This window comes from Ascaphus truei, chromosome 2, assembly GCF_040206685.1.
Source record: "Ascaphus truei isolate aAscTru1 chromosome 2, aAscTru1.hap1, whole genome shotgun sequence".
In the NCBI taxonomy this organism is placed as follows: Eukaryota; Metazoa; Chordata; class Amphibia; order Anura; family Ascaphidae; genus Ascaphus; species Ascaphus truei.
The window spans coordinates 213,744,419-213,760,679 of record NC_134484.1 but is presented as its reverse complement, the minus strand read 5'-3'; the positions used below and the strand labels follow the sequence as shown (position 1 = coordinate 213,760,679).

The following is a 16,261-nucleotide window of genomic DNA, read 5'->3' as shown; positions in this document are numbered from 1 at the left end:
ACATATGGGCTAGAACCTCCCCCTCTGCCCTGATCCAGTTGCAAGGAGCAGGTATAACTTGTGCGGGGCAAAGTGAGGCAATAAAACGGGGTTATGGAAATCGCATCCCTGCCGCTGCCTGATTATAAGGTGTCCTGGAGAGATGGTTACAAAGAGGCAAGATGCGTAGGAGGTGCCGCTGTGGCATGGTGCTCTGGATAGGAGGGGAAGCCGGAATTGTAGATTCTCTTTCAAACAGAGGCACAATGAGATGTAGAGCCGGGGAGTCGAGAGAACGCTTGAACGGCAGAACTCGGCGCTGGCAAAGAGCGGCTGCACTGGTGAGAGCGCGCTCTTAGAATCACTACTAGTGCAGGGAGGCACAAGGGATTATCCTTGTACTGTACCAACGAGATCTGAGCAGTGTCCCTGGGTGCGTTTTTATGCAAAGGATATGTGTGATGAACACAGTGCAGTGTGCTGGAAGGGGAAAGAGAATAAACACATGCTGTATATATAAACACACTGTGACAGTCACTGACTCAGTAGGCTGGAATGGAGGATATGTATACATTCCAGCACTCAAACAGTTAACCTACTGCTGGAGAACTGCATGCACCTGCAGCCTAATTAAGCGAATTCTTGAGAGACTGCAGGTTCAAAAGACCCAGGAGGCTGGCAGACTGTGAGCAAGAGAGAGAGAGACTGTTTTTCCCAGAGACAGGGTTTCTCCCCAGTTACCAGAAGATGGCTGAAGAAGCTAGTAGAGAGTGAGAGACATTGCCGAGAAAGTTGTGCTAAAGCAGTGTAAAGAAGCTGGTAAAGAGTGAGAGACACTACCGAGATAGCCGTGCTGAAGCAGTGACGTATGATTACAGAGGAACTACAGGAGTTTCTATGAGCTCACGTGGGGCCGAGTTCCCCTGAGAAGAAAAGGAGGAGACATTGTGCTGAAGCAGGGATGTCTTTGCCACATGGACTAAGATAAGCAAAGCCCTTTCTATTGTATACTACGACAGTGCTGTTACTTTATTGCTTATGCCAGGGCATGTTTTGGGCTGACAACCGGCTTAGTTGGCGGCCCTGATAGTAAGGGCCTGAAGAAGTCATTTAGTTCCCTGACAGGGATAGGTATTTATTTATGCTTTTGATTTTAGTTTGGTTTTCTTAAAGGGACGGTGGTCCTGTTAATACGTTACTTAACCCCTATAAATAAACCCCATGTAAATAGAAATACAGTGTTTCCGGCCTTATTTGGGATAAAAGAGACTACAACGTGGTGTGGGCATCACAATATCGTGGAGAATGTGGGCAGTCCATAAGGCACAGAGCAGCGGAAACTGTGGGTTTGAAGATAAATGCGGGATTTTAAAATAGCCAACGTGAAATATTTGTTTTGCAATGTACGTAATCATACAAAAAAGTGTCCCTTCAGGCCATATGATGATGATGATGATGACGACGACTCATTGTCACGGTAGAGCAGGTCATATCTACCCTGATTCTGGACTGAGCACACAAGTTGAGGAAAATAAATTGTAATTTATTTATTTTCAGACAAACACACAAATCTTCACGATTTACCCTTAATAAAACACTTACTGGGATGGGGAAACGAAATCAAATGTCCTAGGAATGAAACAAAGTCTCTGGGCACCTCTTAACGCATGCAAGTGAGTGCGCGATGTAAGCTGTGCGACAGTCCTTGGCTAGGGGCGCAATTTGCCAGCCACCAAAAGGAAAGATTTTGTAATGTCCTTACAGGATTCGTTCAGGAATCCATAGCTCAAACTAATTCTGGAAGAGGGGTAGAATCTTTGGTTACGCTGTAGTTAACCCCTCACACTCCGGAACCGCTGATGCTGTACCTTGGATGTTTCTTGTTGAATCTTAGATGGATCAGGTGAATCTGACTGGGACTTGGCTGAAGGCATTTTTATAGGGTTAAGGGTCCTATACCTAACATATACACTAAATCCTCTTGTGGGAAAAAATTTCCCCACCTATCCCAGACTTGCCAGTAGCTGACAAAGAGGGCAGAAGTTGCTTCCCGGTTTGCACAGAGCATGTGCTAACTTGACACATAAGCTGCTTAGCATACTGGGCCCAACCTCTTACCTGGCAACAGTAAGTCTGGGGTTTGACTACCAAGTGTGAAGTACCAATACTTTACACTGGTATCTGATACTTACAAATATCCCGGCCACCCTAACACCTAGGGTCTCTGAGGCTTTTCAACTCCAAACTGCTCTTGACACTGGGGCACCACCTTATCAGGGTGCCCTTTGAAGTCCAGAGATGAAAAATCCATCAGCTCATTCATCCATAACATATGGGCATGTTAATGGATTCATTGCCGGACCGGCAGGAAAGAGTTCCTGCCTTCACATTTAAAACACAGTTGAAATACAGTATCTTTATAAATGTATGTTCTGGATATGCAACACATATAAAACTTATATGTATGTTCATGGTACATGTGTGACTAACTGCACTCCAAAAATTAGAGTGTGAGCTCTTTCCTAGCGCAAGTTATCCATTTAATTAAATGGGATCTGTGATGTGGGTTGCGGTTTGACCTATAATCGTTCTGGGTTACAAGCCGGCATTCAATGTATCCGTGCTTGCTTTGATTGGTAACCGCAGACTCACTTCACCAATTCACATTAAGTGGATAACAAGATGGCTGGATACATCGTAGCGCTCAGGTACTTCAGCTAGACCGCAGACCACTTATTCAATTGACTTAGCGGTTTAGACGTCTGTGGTTTAGAAAATGATACCCATCTTAAATGCAGCCCCTTATTTGCAGGCACACTTATGCAATTAGCGCTTGGCACAGAGCTAAAAGTTCCCCCTTGTGTCGTGAATACAGTTTGCACATTTTCCCATTCATAACACTGCAGCTAGCTTCTGAGCTAAAAACATGGACAATAAAGATATGGTACTGATGCAGCGGCCGTTATTCGAACACTTCACGCGGTGTGTAGATCGGAATACCCATGCGGTGGCGCGCAATTTTTTTGCTTTACCCTCTGGCTGGCAGGCATCACCGGGGTGGAAGAACTCTACCCCCGCCCTGGATGCTTCCGGCCAGGAGTAATGCTGCAACAGCTGGGCTCTCATCGAGTGACCCCCTGATGTCCTGCTAGTGGAATGGAGTGGGCTTCCCGGAATCCTTGCTGCCTACACTCCCTGGGTCCCACTAACAGTCTCCTACCTGTCCAGACTATGTCTCAGTGCCACAGCAAGTGGCCTGACCCCCCGTTATTCCCGAGACTCAGACACCCGCAGTCTCATACCTTCTAAGCTGGGGTCAGATTTCACCGCATCCCTAAACTCTGTCCCTAACACTAACCACCCACCCTTAGTCTCTAAGTTAGGAGAAACATGAAAAGGTAAAGGGAACAGTAAGTCAGTCACTGGTTGCGACTAAGTAGTCTGGCTTACCTGTCTGGTCTCCGCAGAGACCGCTGAAACTGTTGGTCTCAAATGCAGGGGGATAGGGGTTAATTCTGTGGTGATCTCTGATGACTGGCTCCTAGAAATTGATGAAACAGGAGCCAGCTCTGATGTAAACACACAGGTAACGTGCCCCAAGTCATTGCCAAGCAAAACTGCAGCATCTAACCCAGGCAATACTCCCACCTCCCTCATGTCACGACCGGCACCACAATCCAAAAAGACTTGGGCCACCTGGAGCGACCGCGGTCCTCCATTGGGCATGGTCGCTTGCAACCCGGTGCCCGGGAGCAAATCCTCTGGCCGCACCATATCAGGGCATACCAGTGTAATGGTGGCAACAGAGTCCAGCAAGCCGCCCGCTTCCTGGTCCCAATGGTCACCTTCCATAAAATGCTTCTGCCAGACATCACTGGGCTACATCCTCACTGACGCAACATGATGTCCTCTGATCTCCGCTACTGGTCCCAAGGTGGCAAGGGCATGTTCTCCAGTGGACGTCCCTCTGTGGGTTGATTCCACGGCTGTATTTGGCTTCTCTGTGTGTGCCAGTCGCACACGTGCGACCGGCCTCGCAGCTGGTGATTATTGCCCCTGATGGGGTCCCCCGGACCCGTCCTGGTCTGGACAGTCTGGTCTGAGATGACCAACCTTGTTGTAGGTGAAAAACCGCCTCTCTTGTCTAAACTCTGCAGGTTTGGGTGCCTTGCCTTCTGCTGCAGGTTTGTGGGACCACTAAGGGGTAGTTTTGGCTTCCTTGGCTGGGCTGGCCACATCTTTGGGAGCCACTCTCTTGGTCATCAGGGCCCTGCTGGCCACATACTCATCCACCATCCTAGCAGCATCCACATGGGATTTTGGTTTGTGGTCAAAGACCCATGCCCTCACGTCCAAGGGAAGCTGCTGCAGTAGCTGCTCCTGGAACATAAAGTCCAGCAGTGTATGGAACTTGGTGTTCCCGCAACCCTCCACCAACTGAGTCCCCTGCAAAGCCATGTGGGCTCCATAGTTCACATAGGATTCCCGGGGTATTTCTCCCGAGTCCGGAACTTGCCCCTGTAGGCATCTGGGGTGAGGGCATACTGGGTGAGCAACATACTTTTTATATGACCGTAGTCATCTGCATCCACGCGTGGAAAACCCTGCACAGTCCGCTTGGCTTTAATGGACAACAATGGATGCAGTTTCAGCATCATGTCCCGACGTGGGTCTCTGTACCAGAGTGTCACGGTAGACCAGGTCTTACCAACACATTAATACTGGGATTCTGGATTGAGCACACAAGATGGGCAAAATAAATTGTAATGTATTTCCTTTTAAGACAAACACACCATATTCACAATTACATTCAAAAAAACACTTACTGGGATGGGGAAATGAAATCAAATGTCCACGGAACGAAACAACGTCTCTGGGCACCCCTGCATGCCTGCAAGTGGTTGCGCGATGTAAACCGTGCGACAGTCCTTGACTAGAGGCGCAACTTGCCAACCCTATATCTCCACCATGTAGAAAATAAGGGTATGACATCCAAGTAACCAGATGCTGCAGCGGGAGCAGACGTGACGACGAGTGATCAGCCGACTGCGGAGAATCCCTTACTCTGCATTGAGTGGTCCCTGTTTATAATCAAAGTAAGCTGTGGTAACATCCATCATATCCCAGGTCTTTTTTCCATCACTAGACCGAGGGGCTTTGATTCAGGGACCCCCTGCTTATGCCGTGTTATTGTGGATTGGATCCATCTGGATCTTTTTTAAGTGAATTTTATTATATATATTTTTTTTTGTTTCAAATTTTTTTATTAGGCATTGATACAGCTTACATTTTGACAGTTATAACTTAGCCTAATACCATATTTTTTCTTTTCCTTGACACAGTCTCAACATGCTCCCGGCCATACCTCTCGGGCTGTAGGGGCAAGCGAGGGGGGGGAAGGAAACAGAAATAGAGAAGGTAGGGTGGGGGGAGTGGGGTGGGCGGGTGGAGGGCATCCCATCCTCCTCAGTGTCCCGTATGGAGATTTCTTTTGTCCTGCTCGTCTTTGGTTGTGGGGGGGAGTTGGGGCAGGGTTAATTAGCTGGACGTATCAGCCACGGTTCCCATACATTGTAGAAGGAGGCCGTAGTTCTTTTCAGGAAGGCTGACAGTTGCTCCATGAGCATTACCTCCTGTATTCTTTTCATGACTGTTTGCTAGGCGGGGGGGGATACACCTTCTTCCATGAGGTGGCCACCGCACATCTAGCCGCCGTGAGAATGAAGGAGATTAATTTCTTTGTTGGGCGGTCAATGTTCTCTATTGGCCTGGCCAACAAGTAGGTCAGCGGATCAATAGGTATAGTGAGGCCTATGACCTCTGTAATTATAGACTGTATATCTCAGTACTATACTATCCCAGTATTTCTGAATTTCCGGACATGTCCACCAAATGTGTGCCATGTCTCCCTTTTGTCCGCAGCCTCTCCAGCATAGATCGGAGGCCAGGGTGTAGATTTGATTTATTCTAACTGGGTAAGATAGCAGCGGAACAGTATTTTATAAATATTTTCCTTGATTGTGGTACATATGGAAGTTCCTGAGGCTGCTTCCCAAATCCTTTCCCAATCCTCTTGGTCTATAACTATGTTCAATTCAGCTGCCAATGCAGCATGTAGTCATGGGTGGGGGCGTCCGATGCCCTTTCTAGCTCCGCGTAAATTCGTGTTATAAGACCTTTTGGTGGGCTGTTTCCCTGCACAGCCACTCGAAATTAGTGAGAGGGGGAAATTCCAACGTTGGGGATAGTGTTTGGATGAAGTGTCTAATTTGCAGGTATTTGAAGGCGTTCAATCCTGCCATTTCATATTTGTTTCGCAATCTTTGGTAACTCAGGAACTGCCCAAAGCTCAGGAGGTCGGCAACTGCTCTGATATTTTTAACTGTAAATTGGTCAAATTGTCTAGGCTCACAACCTGGCGGGAATTTGGGATTTCGAGTAATTGGGATGAGTTGGGATTTAGGGGTCGTGAGCTTAAATTTAAGTTTGCATTTCGTCCATATCTCCCATGTGTGTTTCATTGGGCCTAATTTGAATTTGATAGTCTGCATATCTTCCCTGCTCAGGGACCAAAGACATGCTGGCAGTGAAGGCGTGCCGGCATATTGCGATTCTATATCTAGCCAGCAATATTGGCTCGGGTTTGCGTTCCAGACTACTACCTGGCTCAGCTGGGTGGCTTGGTAATATCTCATAATGTCTGGGACTCCCAGACCCACTCTCCCCCTTGAGGCAAGCAGAACTGTCCTGGAAATTCTGGGTTTTTTACCCTGCCAAATAAAATGAAAGATCTGTTTTTGTATATTTTTCAATTCCGAGCCAGGGATGTGAATCGGGAGAGTCTGAAAAAAATATAACAATCTGGGGAGTATATTCATTTTGACCGAGATCATTCTCCCGATCCATGATATTTGGTATCCTCCCCATTTATCGAGGTCATGTTTGATTTTCCGGAATAAGGGCGGGTAATTATGTTGGTACAGGGAGTGGTAGTTCCTCGGTATCTTTACTCCCAAATATTTGATACAAGAGGAACTCCACCGGTAGTTAAAATTTAGTTTGAGGAGTTTCACCTCTGGCTCTTGCAGGTTTAGATTTAATGCTTCAGATTTATCGCTATTAATTTTATAGGCTGATATTTTCCCAATGTCTTTGAGTTCTTTTTGGAGATTGGGGAGGGAAATTTGGGGTTGGGAGAGTGTTAAGATGATATTGTCCGCGAATAGAGATATCTTGTATTGTGTTTGTCCTATTTCTACTCCTTGGATATCCTGATTGTTTCGAATTGTGGACGCCAGGGGCTCTATGGTGAGTACAAAGAGGAGAGGGGATAGGGGGCATCCCTGTCTTGTGCCATATTTAATATTAAAACTCTGGAGATGCCCCATGGTAATTTAACCATTGCTGACGGATATTGGTACAGTCTGCGGACCCCTTCTAGGTATGCGTCTTTAAATCCGAATTTACGCATAGTGTGGTCTAGGAAGAGCCAGTCGATTCTATCAAACGCCTTCTCTGCGTCTAGGCTCAAGAGTATTGCTTTGGTTCCTGTGAGGTTGACATGGTCTATAATATTTATTATCTTACGAGTGTTGTCCGAGGCTTGTCTGCCCACGACAAATCCTACATGGTCTATATGTATAAGTCTCAGTAAGATTGGGTTTAGCATATTCACCAGTATTTTACTGTATAATTTGAGGTCATTATTGAGAAGGGAGATTGGACTTCCACATTGCATCGGGTCTCTGCCTTCTTTGTGTATGATGGCTAGGTTTGCGAGAGACATTGAGGTGGGGATTGGATTTCCCTCCATAAAAGGATTGAACATTTTTAATAGATGCATGGATAGTATGGGTAGGAATCTCTTGTAGTAAACATTGGTGAATCCATCAGGACCAGTGGACTTGGAAAGTTTGAGCTGCTTGACCGCCTCTTCTAGTTCCTCCTTTGATATCTCTGCGTTAAGGACTGTATTATCCTGTTATCTGTTAGCGTAGGGAGGTGACAGCTATCTAGGTATTTTTTTATTGAGTCCGATACTAATGGTTCAGGGTGACCATGTTTGGATCTTAGGTTATATAAATCAGTATAATACTTGGTGAATTCTGCTGCTATTTTACTAACGCTGTATTGTATCCGGACCTATTTTTGATCGCCGTTATTTGGGATCTCTTCTGTATTAGTCTCAATCTGCTAGCCAAAAGTCTGTCGGCCTTGTTGCCCTTGTCATAATATTGCTGGTTTGTCCACTTTAGGGCTTTTTCTACATCTTCCAGCTGGGCTTGTTTAAGTTTTGTTCTGGCAGCTATTACATTTTTATAGACTCTCTTTGAAGGATTGGCTTTATGAGCGTGCTCCAGCATAATAATGTTGTCTGTGAGCTCCTTAATCACTTTTTGTTTGACTTTTTTCCTGTGGGATGCAATTGAGATGAATTTACCTCTGATTATGGCCTTATGGGCCTCCCACAGGATTGCTGGAGAGGAGACTGAGCCTGAGTTAAAGAAGAAATAGTCCTTAAGTGAGGTTCTAATCTCTTTCTCTATCTCAGGGTGATTCAGTAAAGAGTCATTTAGTCTCCAGGAGCATGGGCGTCCGCAGGAGGGGGCAAGGGGGGGCGCTTGCCCCCCCTGGATCCACGGCCGCCAACAGCGGGGGACAGAAGGCACTGGCATGACAAGATTTAGCGCGCTCACGATGTGCAAGGAAGCACGCGCGTCTCTGCAAAAAAAAACAAAAAAAACTTCCCTTGTCTCCTGATTGGCTGGCGTGTGTTGGCACACTGCCAGTATTTTTTTTTTTTTGCCCTCGCAAGCTCTATCTGAGCTTGCATAGCGAGGCCCGCCCTTTCCTGCATGGAGCAAGTCAGGTGACTACTGCTCCATGCCACTCTCGCTTCTCCCTTGTCCTCCTGCTTTGATCCCCCCCCCTGCTCCAATCCCCCCCGTTCCAAAATCTTCCCCCTGCTCTGGTCCCCCCCGTCTGATTCCCCCCTCCTGCTCCGGTCCCCCCTTCCCATTCCGATTCCCGGCCTCCCATTCCGATTCACCCCCTGCTCCGGTCCCCCCCCCCGTTCTGATTCCCCCCCTGATCCGCCCCCCCCTTCCGTTCCCCCCCCCTGCTCCGATTCCCCCTTGTTGCGAGTGTCTGAATTTGTGTCTGAGTGTGTGTGTGTGTGTGTGTGTGTGTGTGTGTGTGTGTGTGTGTGTGTGTGTGTGTGTGTGTGTGTGTGAGAGAGTGTGTGTGAGTGTGTGTGAGTGTGTGTGTCTGAGTGTGTGTGTGCGTGTGCGTGTGCGTGTGCGTGTGCGTGTGCGTGTGCGTGTGCGTGCGTGCGTGCGTGCGTGTGTGCGTGCGTGCGTGCGTGCGTGTGTGTGCGTGCGTGCGTGCGTGCGTGTGTGTGTGTGTGTGTGTGTGTGTGTGAGTATGTGTGTGTGTGAGTGTGTGTGTGTGTGTGTGAGTGAGAGTGTGTGTGTGTGAGATCAGGGGGGGAGGGAATGAATGTGAGGAGGGAATGAATATGAGGAGGGCGGATTCAGGGAGTGGGTTTGAGTCAGAGGGGGATAATTGATGGAGGGGGGAGAGTGAGGAGACAGGGGGTGTAATAGAGGAAGTGAGGAAGAGAGGGGTGAGGGGGGAGAGTGAATGAAGAAGAGAGGGGGTAAGAAAGAGATGGGGCTACACCTTGGGACTATCTGCATTAGAGTGGCACCAGACAAGGTGTGTGTGTGTGTGTGTGTGTGTGTGTGTGTGTGTGTGTGTGTGTGTGTGTGTGTGTGTGTGTGTGTGTGTGTGTGTGTGTGTGTGTGTGTGTGTGTGTGTGTGTGTGTGTGTGTGTGTGTGTGTGTGTGTGTGTCTGAGAGTGAGAGAGAGTGTCTGAGAGTGAGAGAGAGTGTCTGAGAGTGAGAGAGTCTGAGAGTGAGAGAGGGATTCTGAAGGGGAGGGGGTCTGAGGGGGGGGAGTCTGAGAGAGTCTGAGGGGGAGAGAGTCTGAAGGGGGAAAGTCTGAGAGAGTCTGAGGGGGAGAGAGTCTGAGGGGGAGAGAGTCTGAGGGGGAGAGAGTCTGAGGGGGAGAGAGTCTGAGAGAGTCTGAGGGGGAGAGAGTCTAACTGGGAGAGAGTCTGAGGGGGAGAGAGTCTGAGAGAGTCTGAGGGGGAGAGAGTCTGAGAGAGTCTGAGGGGGAGAGAGTCTGAGGGGGAGAGAGTCTGAGAGAGTCTGAAGGGGAGAGAGGCGGAGAGAGTGTCTGAGGGGGGGGGCAATCTGAGAGAGTCTGAGAGGGAGAGTCTGAGAGAGTCTGAGAGAGTCTGAGAGGGAGAATCTGAGAGAGTCTGGTCTGAGAGTGTGTGTGTGTGTGTGTGTGTGTGCGTGCGTGCGTGCGTGCGTGCGTGTGTGTGTGTGTGTGTGTGTGTGTGTGTGTGTCTGAGAGTGAGAGAGAGTGTCTGAGAGTGAGAGAGAGTGTCTGAGAGTGAGAGAGTCTGAGAGTGAGAGAGGGATTCTGAAGGGGAGGGAGTCTGAGGGGGGGGAGTCTGAGAGAGTCTGAGGGGGAGAGAGTCTGAGGGGGGAAAGTCTGAGAGAGTCTGAGGGGTAGAGAGTCTGAGGGGGAGAGAGTCTGAGGGGGAGAGAGTCTGAGGGGGAGAGAGTCTAACGGGGAGAGAGTTTGAGGGGGAGAGAGTCTGAGAGAGTCTGAGGGGGAGAGAGTCTGAGGGGGAGAGAGTCTGAGAGAGTCTGAGGGGGAGAGAGTCTGAGAGAGTCTGAGGGGGAGAGAATCTGAGGGGGAGAGAGTCTGAGAGAGTCTGAAGGGGAGAGAGGCGGAGAGAGTGTCTAAGGGGGGGGCAGTCTGAGAGAGTCTGAGAGGGAGAGTCTGAGAGGGAGAGTCTGAGAGAGTCTGAGAGGGAGAGTCTGAGAGAGTCTGGTCTGAGAGGGAGAGTCTGAGAGGGAGAGTCTGAGGGGGAGAGAGTGTCTGAGGGGGGGGAGTCTGAGAGAGTCTGAGAGGGAGAGTCTGAGAGGGAGAGTCTGAGGAGGAGAGAGTGTCTGAGGGGGGGGAGTCTGAGAGAGTTTGAGAGGGAGAGTCTGAGAGAGTCTGAGAGAGTCTGAGAGGGAGAGTCTGAGAGGGAGATACTGAGAGGGAGAGTCTGAGAGGGAGGGTGTGTGTGTGTTTGTGTCTGTCTGTCTGTGAATGAATACAGACACCAACCCACAGTCAGTCAGTCACCCACCCAAGTGTCAGTCAGTCACCCAAGTGTCAGTCACACACGAGTCAGTCAGTCACCCACCCAAGTGTCAGTCACCCACCCCGTCACCCACACACCCCCCACACCCACTCTCTCTCTCTGTCTAGTTAAAATTATGCCCCCCCCTGAAAACATTTCTGCGGACACCCATGTCCAGGAGTAGGATGTAGTTTTTTCAAATGGTACTGATAGGGTCAATAGTACCGGGGCATGTTCTGACCAGGTTATCGGGCAAATGTTCGAATCGGTGGCAGCCTCCAGTACATTTTTGGTTACCAGGAAGTAGTCTATACGAGAATAGGTCTGGTGAGGTGTTGAGTAAAAAGTATAGTCCCTCTGGCCCTGATGCTGGTATCTCCATATACCTACCAGTGAGAATTCATTCAGTATTCCCCTAAACCCTTTCCCTTTGTGTTGGGAGTGGGCTATACGGGGATGGCCCGTTACAGTTGATCTGTCCTCGGAGGGGTTTAGAACCATGTTTAAGTCCCCACCTAATAGTACCGATGACAGGTAACTCGGGTCGATGCCCTCGAGAACCCTTTTTAGAAATTCCACTTGATTCTCGTTCAGGGCATAAACATTTATCAGGGCAATTGCCGATCCTGCGAGAGAGCTGTATACCACTAGAAATCTACCCTCTGGGTCCACTGTTGTTTTGATGTGATTAAATGGGGTACCTTGTCGGATCAATATGGCCACCCCCTGTTTTTTACTACTAAATGATTGGAAACACTTTTTTAAATAAATTTGGGGGGTCTTGTGATGTGAAGTGGGTCTCCTGTAGGAATATGATGTCTCCCCCTGATTTTATCATATCTTGTAGGGCCAGTCGTCTCTTTCTGTTATTGTGCAGGCCTTTGACATTTAATGATATTATTTTAATTGGGGCCGTAGTAGCCATGGATTTTTCCTGTGATGGGGGACCTTCGGACCCCTCCTTTCCCACTGGGGGGGGTCTTGATTCTATAATTTGGGTACGTGGCACGCACCAGCAAACATTTAGGACAGGAGTGGCTTTTGCATTTATCGAGCCAGGTGTACTGAGGAGGTGGGAGGGGAGAGTGGGGGGAAGAGTGGGGTAAAGCTCTGCTGGGACAGGGTCAGCAGACAGAAGAAAAAGGTGAATAGGTCCACTGTAGGGCCTAACAAAAAATTTCCTGGTCCGCGGGCGACCGGCATTTGGGCTGGATTGCCCTTTGGGAGTGCTACCGGCGTCGACGACCGGTGAGCAGCTGAGGGGGACAGACCCCTTGGTGCCTCAAGTGACACATTTCCTCCCCCTTCCCTAGATAATATGGGAATAGTGTGGTGTACTCACGTTGAAAAAGAAGGGAAAGGGAGAGGGAGGTGGTGGGGGAGTGGGGGGGGGGTTGGGGGGGAGTGGAGAGAGAGGTGGGATGGGTGGGGATATGGTGGAAGGGAGGGGGGTGGAGGGGAAGGGTGGGGGGGTGGAGGAGTGGGGGGGAATAGGGGACCGAAGAGGGATGGGTCTTTGTGTCTTTGTTCTACCTGTTATTACTAGTGCAACGTTTGGTATGGCAACATGACATATATTAAACAACTTTAAATGCGGTGTAACACAATTCAAGACATAATGACATGCAGTATAGCACTGCTTCTGTGCAGTGCTATAACAGTTCAAACAATTCGACCTAATGGCATCTTAGCCTGTGGGCTTTTGGTCTGACTGCAGGCTTAGCTAGGGTAACAGTGCCTGTTCATCATCCTGGAACTTGTGTCTCCCTTGATGCCCGCCTCAGTTTCTGCATCTAAGCATTGTGGCATGCTATGATGGCTGTCTGGGGAGCCCCTCTAGGGTAGGAGGGGAGGAGGGGGGGGAGCGGGGTTGGGGGGATAGAGGAGGGGAGGAGGGCGGAGGGAGGGGAGGGGGGTGGAGGGGAGAGGAGGGGGAAGGAGAGGGGGGTGGGGGGTGGGGGAGGGAGAGAGTGAGGGGGGAGGAGGGGGGGGAGAGAGGGGGGGAGAGAGGAGGTGGTGGGAGGTATGTTCTCTTCAACAATATCGGTACATATTCTCTTGCTATGTTTATTTATATTCAGTTGTGTAGCGACCTATTTATTCATGCACTCATGCCTTTAAGTGAAGCTGCTCACTTGGGTTTAAACATGACAGTAAGAGTTTCAACACATTCCAGCTCAGGTTCATTTGCTTATTATTACTTTTCTTTTGACAACGTAATCGGTATCAACCCCGCGGGTTTGAGCATAAGGGTGTTGTATTTGGGACCTCTCCTTGGTTGGGGGTGGGGGGGTTGGGACCTGGGAGGGAGGGGGAGTCGCTAAAGGGGGGGGGGTACTGTGAGGATTCACCATCCTGTCGGTCGCAGACCGTCTCCTCACGTCATCAACCCTTACAGTGGCGGCCGCCCCGAGTCTAAAGCAGGCGCCACCGCGGGTAATTTAAAGCCTCGTTCAGACGCAGGCTTTTTTTTTTTCGGCGCCGCAGGCGCTTCTATTGTTCAGCACCATTAGGCGCTGATTGGAGAAACGGCCGCGCGCAACCGTGAGATGCGGCTGGCGCGCGGCCAATCTCGGCGGAAAAACAAAAAAGGTGAAAAAAATGCGGTTAATCTTTAGATTAAGCTTGGCCACATCAGTACGTGACAGACAGTCAGCATGCGCGGTCTCGTGGTCCCACTACACGCGCGCAAATCTTATTGCGCGGTCTGATTCCCCATCTGCGGATTCTGTCTCCGCCCCCCGCTCTGACGCACGATGGGTGCGTTCGTCCAGCCTCCCCACTGATGCGTGTTCCAAGCCATGCCCCCGCTCTGGTGATGGACAGGACCCAGCATGTGAGTGACGCGCGCCTCAGGCGCCATCCCCAGACCTCCCTGACGAGTGCGGGTCGGCACGCGATCGGTCCCGCCCCCATTTACTCTAGGGATGTCCAAGACCAGCGTGGGAGTGATGCCTGCCGCAGGCTCCACCCTCTGACATCCGTGACATGCGCAGGTCGGCGCGCGATCAGTTCCGCCCCCATCCCTGATTAGGCTGCATCATAGGGCACGCCTCCGTGCACAGCAGCCTATTGAGATCTTCTTCCTGGTTCCTCCCTGGCTGGCTATTGGAGGCTCCTCCTTTATATACCTTCCTGCTGCATTCAGTCCTTGCTGAGCATAGTCTAGTTTGACGCTGTGCTTTTCTGCTTTCCAGTTCCTGTGACCTTGCCTTTCCTTGCTTGTTTAACCTCTTGTTGCCTGACCCTGCTTGTTTCTTGGATTCCGCACCTCTTCTCTACTTACGGCTACGAACGACCATTCTCCTCTCTCCAGTCCTGACCTTGGGTAAGTATTCCAACGATCCACTACTCTTCAATCCTGAACCTGGCTACGTACCCCAACGATCTGCTACTCTCAAATCCCGAACTTGGCTACGCACACCGACGATCCGCAACTCTCCGCTCCAGACCTGGCAAGTACTTATACTATTCTCCAATCTATAACCCTGACCTGGCTTGAACGACTACTCTACATCCTAGGCGCGCCAACGTGGCTGTGGGTCAGCGTTAACCAATTCCCTACCTCAGCACCGTGGTCGCGCTTTTTTTGTGGTGTGCTACGCATTACGCTATCTTTAATACAGCAACTTACTCGCAGGCACACTTCTCAAATCTAGCGCTTGGCACAGCACTAGTGGCTCCCCCTTGTGTTGCAAATACAGTTAGCACATTTTCATTCATTCATTTAACTGCAGATAGCTTCTGAGCTGCAATACAGGGACAATAACGGTAGGGTAGGGGAAAACATGCTATTATGGGGATAATATATTTTAACCCTGTCACTTTCAACAGGGTTTAGGGTTAACCAGCTGGGCATAATTAACTTTATTATTGGCCTGGTTCACCCTCTCCTGCCACATAAAGTCAGTCAGTCACCCACCCAGTCAGTCACTCACACACCCAGCCAGTCAGTCACGCCAGTCAGTCACTCATCCACCCAGTCAGTACTCACTCACCCAGTTAGCCATTTACCCAGTCAGTCACTCACCCAATCAGTTACCCACCCATCCAGTCAGTCACCCACCCAGTCAGTCTGTATCTCACCAAGTCAGTCAGTCACATACCCAGTCAGTCAATCACACACCCAGTCAGTCACCCAAGCCCACCCACCCACCATCTCTCTCACACTGTCACTCTCTCTCACACTGTCACAGTCTCTCTCTCGTTCACACACTGTCACAGTCTCTAACTCTATCAAACTGTCACAATCTTTCTCTCTTTCACACTGTTACAGTCTATCTCTCTCACTGTCACAATCTGTATATCTCTCACACTGTCACAATCTCTCTCCCACACTGTCACAATCACCCTCTCTCTCACACTCACAGTCTCTCTATCTCTCACACAATCACAGTCTCTTTCAATCTCGCTCACTGTCACAGTCTCTCTCTCACACTGTCACAGTCTCTCTCTCAAACTTTCACAGTCTCTCTCTCTCTCACTGTCACATTCTGTCTCTCTCTCACACTGTCACAATCTCTCTCTCCAACACTGTCACAGTCACCCTCTCTCTCACACTGTCACAATCTCTCTCTCACACTGTCACAGTCTCTCTCTCACACTGTCTCAGTCTCTCTCTCTATCGCACTGTCACAGTCTCTCTCCCTCTCTCTCTCACACACATTGTCACAGTTTCCCTCTCTCTCACACTGTCACAGTCTCTCTCTCACATTGTCAGTCTCTCTCACTGTCACAGTCTCTCTCTCTCTCTCTCTCACACTGTCACAGTCTCTCTCTCTCACACTGTCACAGTCTCTCTCTCTCACACTGTCACAGTCTCTTTCTCTCTCTCTCTCTCTACCTCTCTCTCTCTCACACACTGTCACAATCTCTCTCTCACACTGTCACAGTTTATCTCTCATACTGTCATATTCTCTCTCTCTCTCTCTCTCTCTCTCTCTCTCACACACACACACACACTGTCACAGTCTCTCTCTCTCACACTGTCAGTCTCTTTCACACTGTCACAGTCTCTCTCTCACAATGTCAGTCTCTTTCACACTGTCACAATCTCTCTCTCACACTGTCAGTCTG

At 49.6% G+C, this 16,261-nt stretch overlaps 1 protein-coding gene across 5 annotated transcripts in view; it reads right to left on the bottom strand.

Moving 5' to 3' along the window:
• LOC142487140 (cadherin-10-like) overlaps positions 1-16,261 on the bottom strand; it is a 636,808-nt gene that overhangs the window by 60,744 nt on the left and 559,803 nt on the right. The window contains exon 10 of one of the 5 annotated variants that reach the window (XM_075585913.1): positions 13,624-14,934. The exons of the other annotated variants lie outside the window; for them this stretch is intronic. Coding sequence (XP_075442028.1) covers positions 14,905-14,934 — 30 coding nt within the window. The 3' untranslated portion in view covers positions 13,624-14,904. Of the gene's footprint in view, positions 1-13,623; positions 14,935-16,261 lie in introns of those variants that run through there. 5 annotated transcript variants of the gene reach the window in all.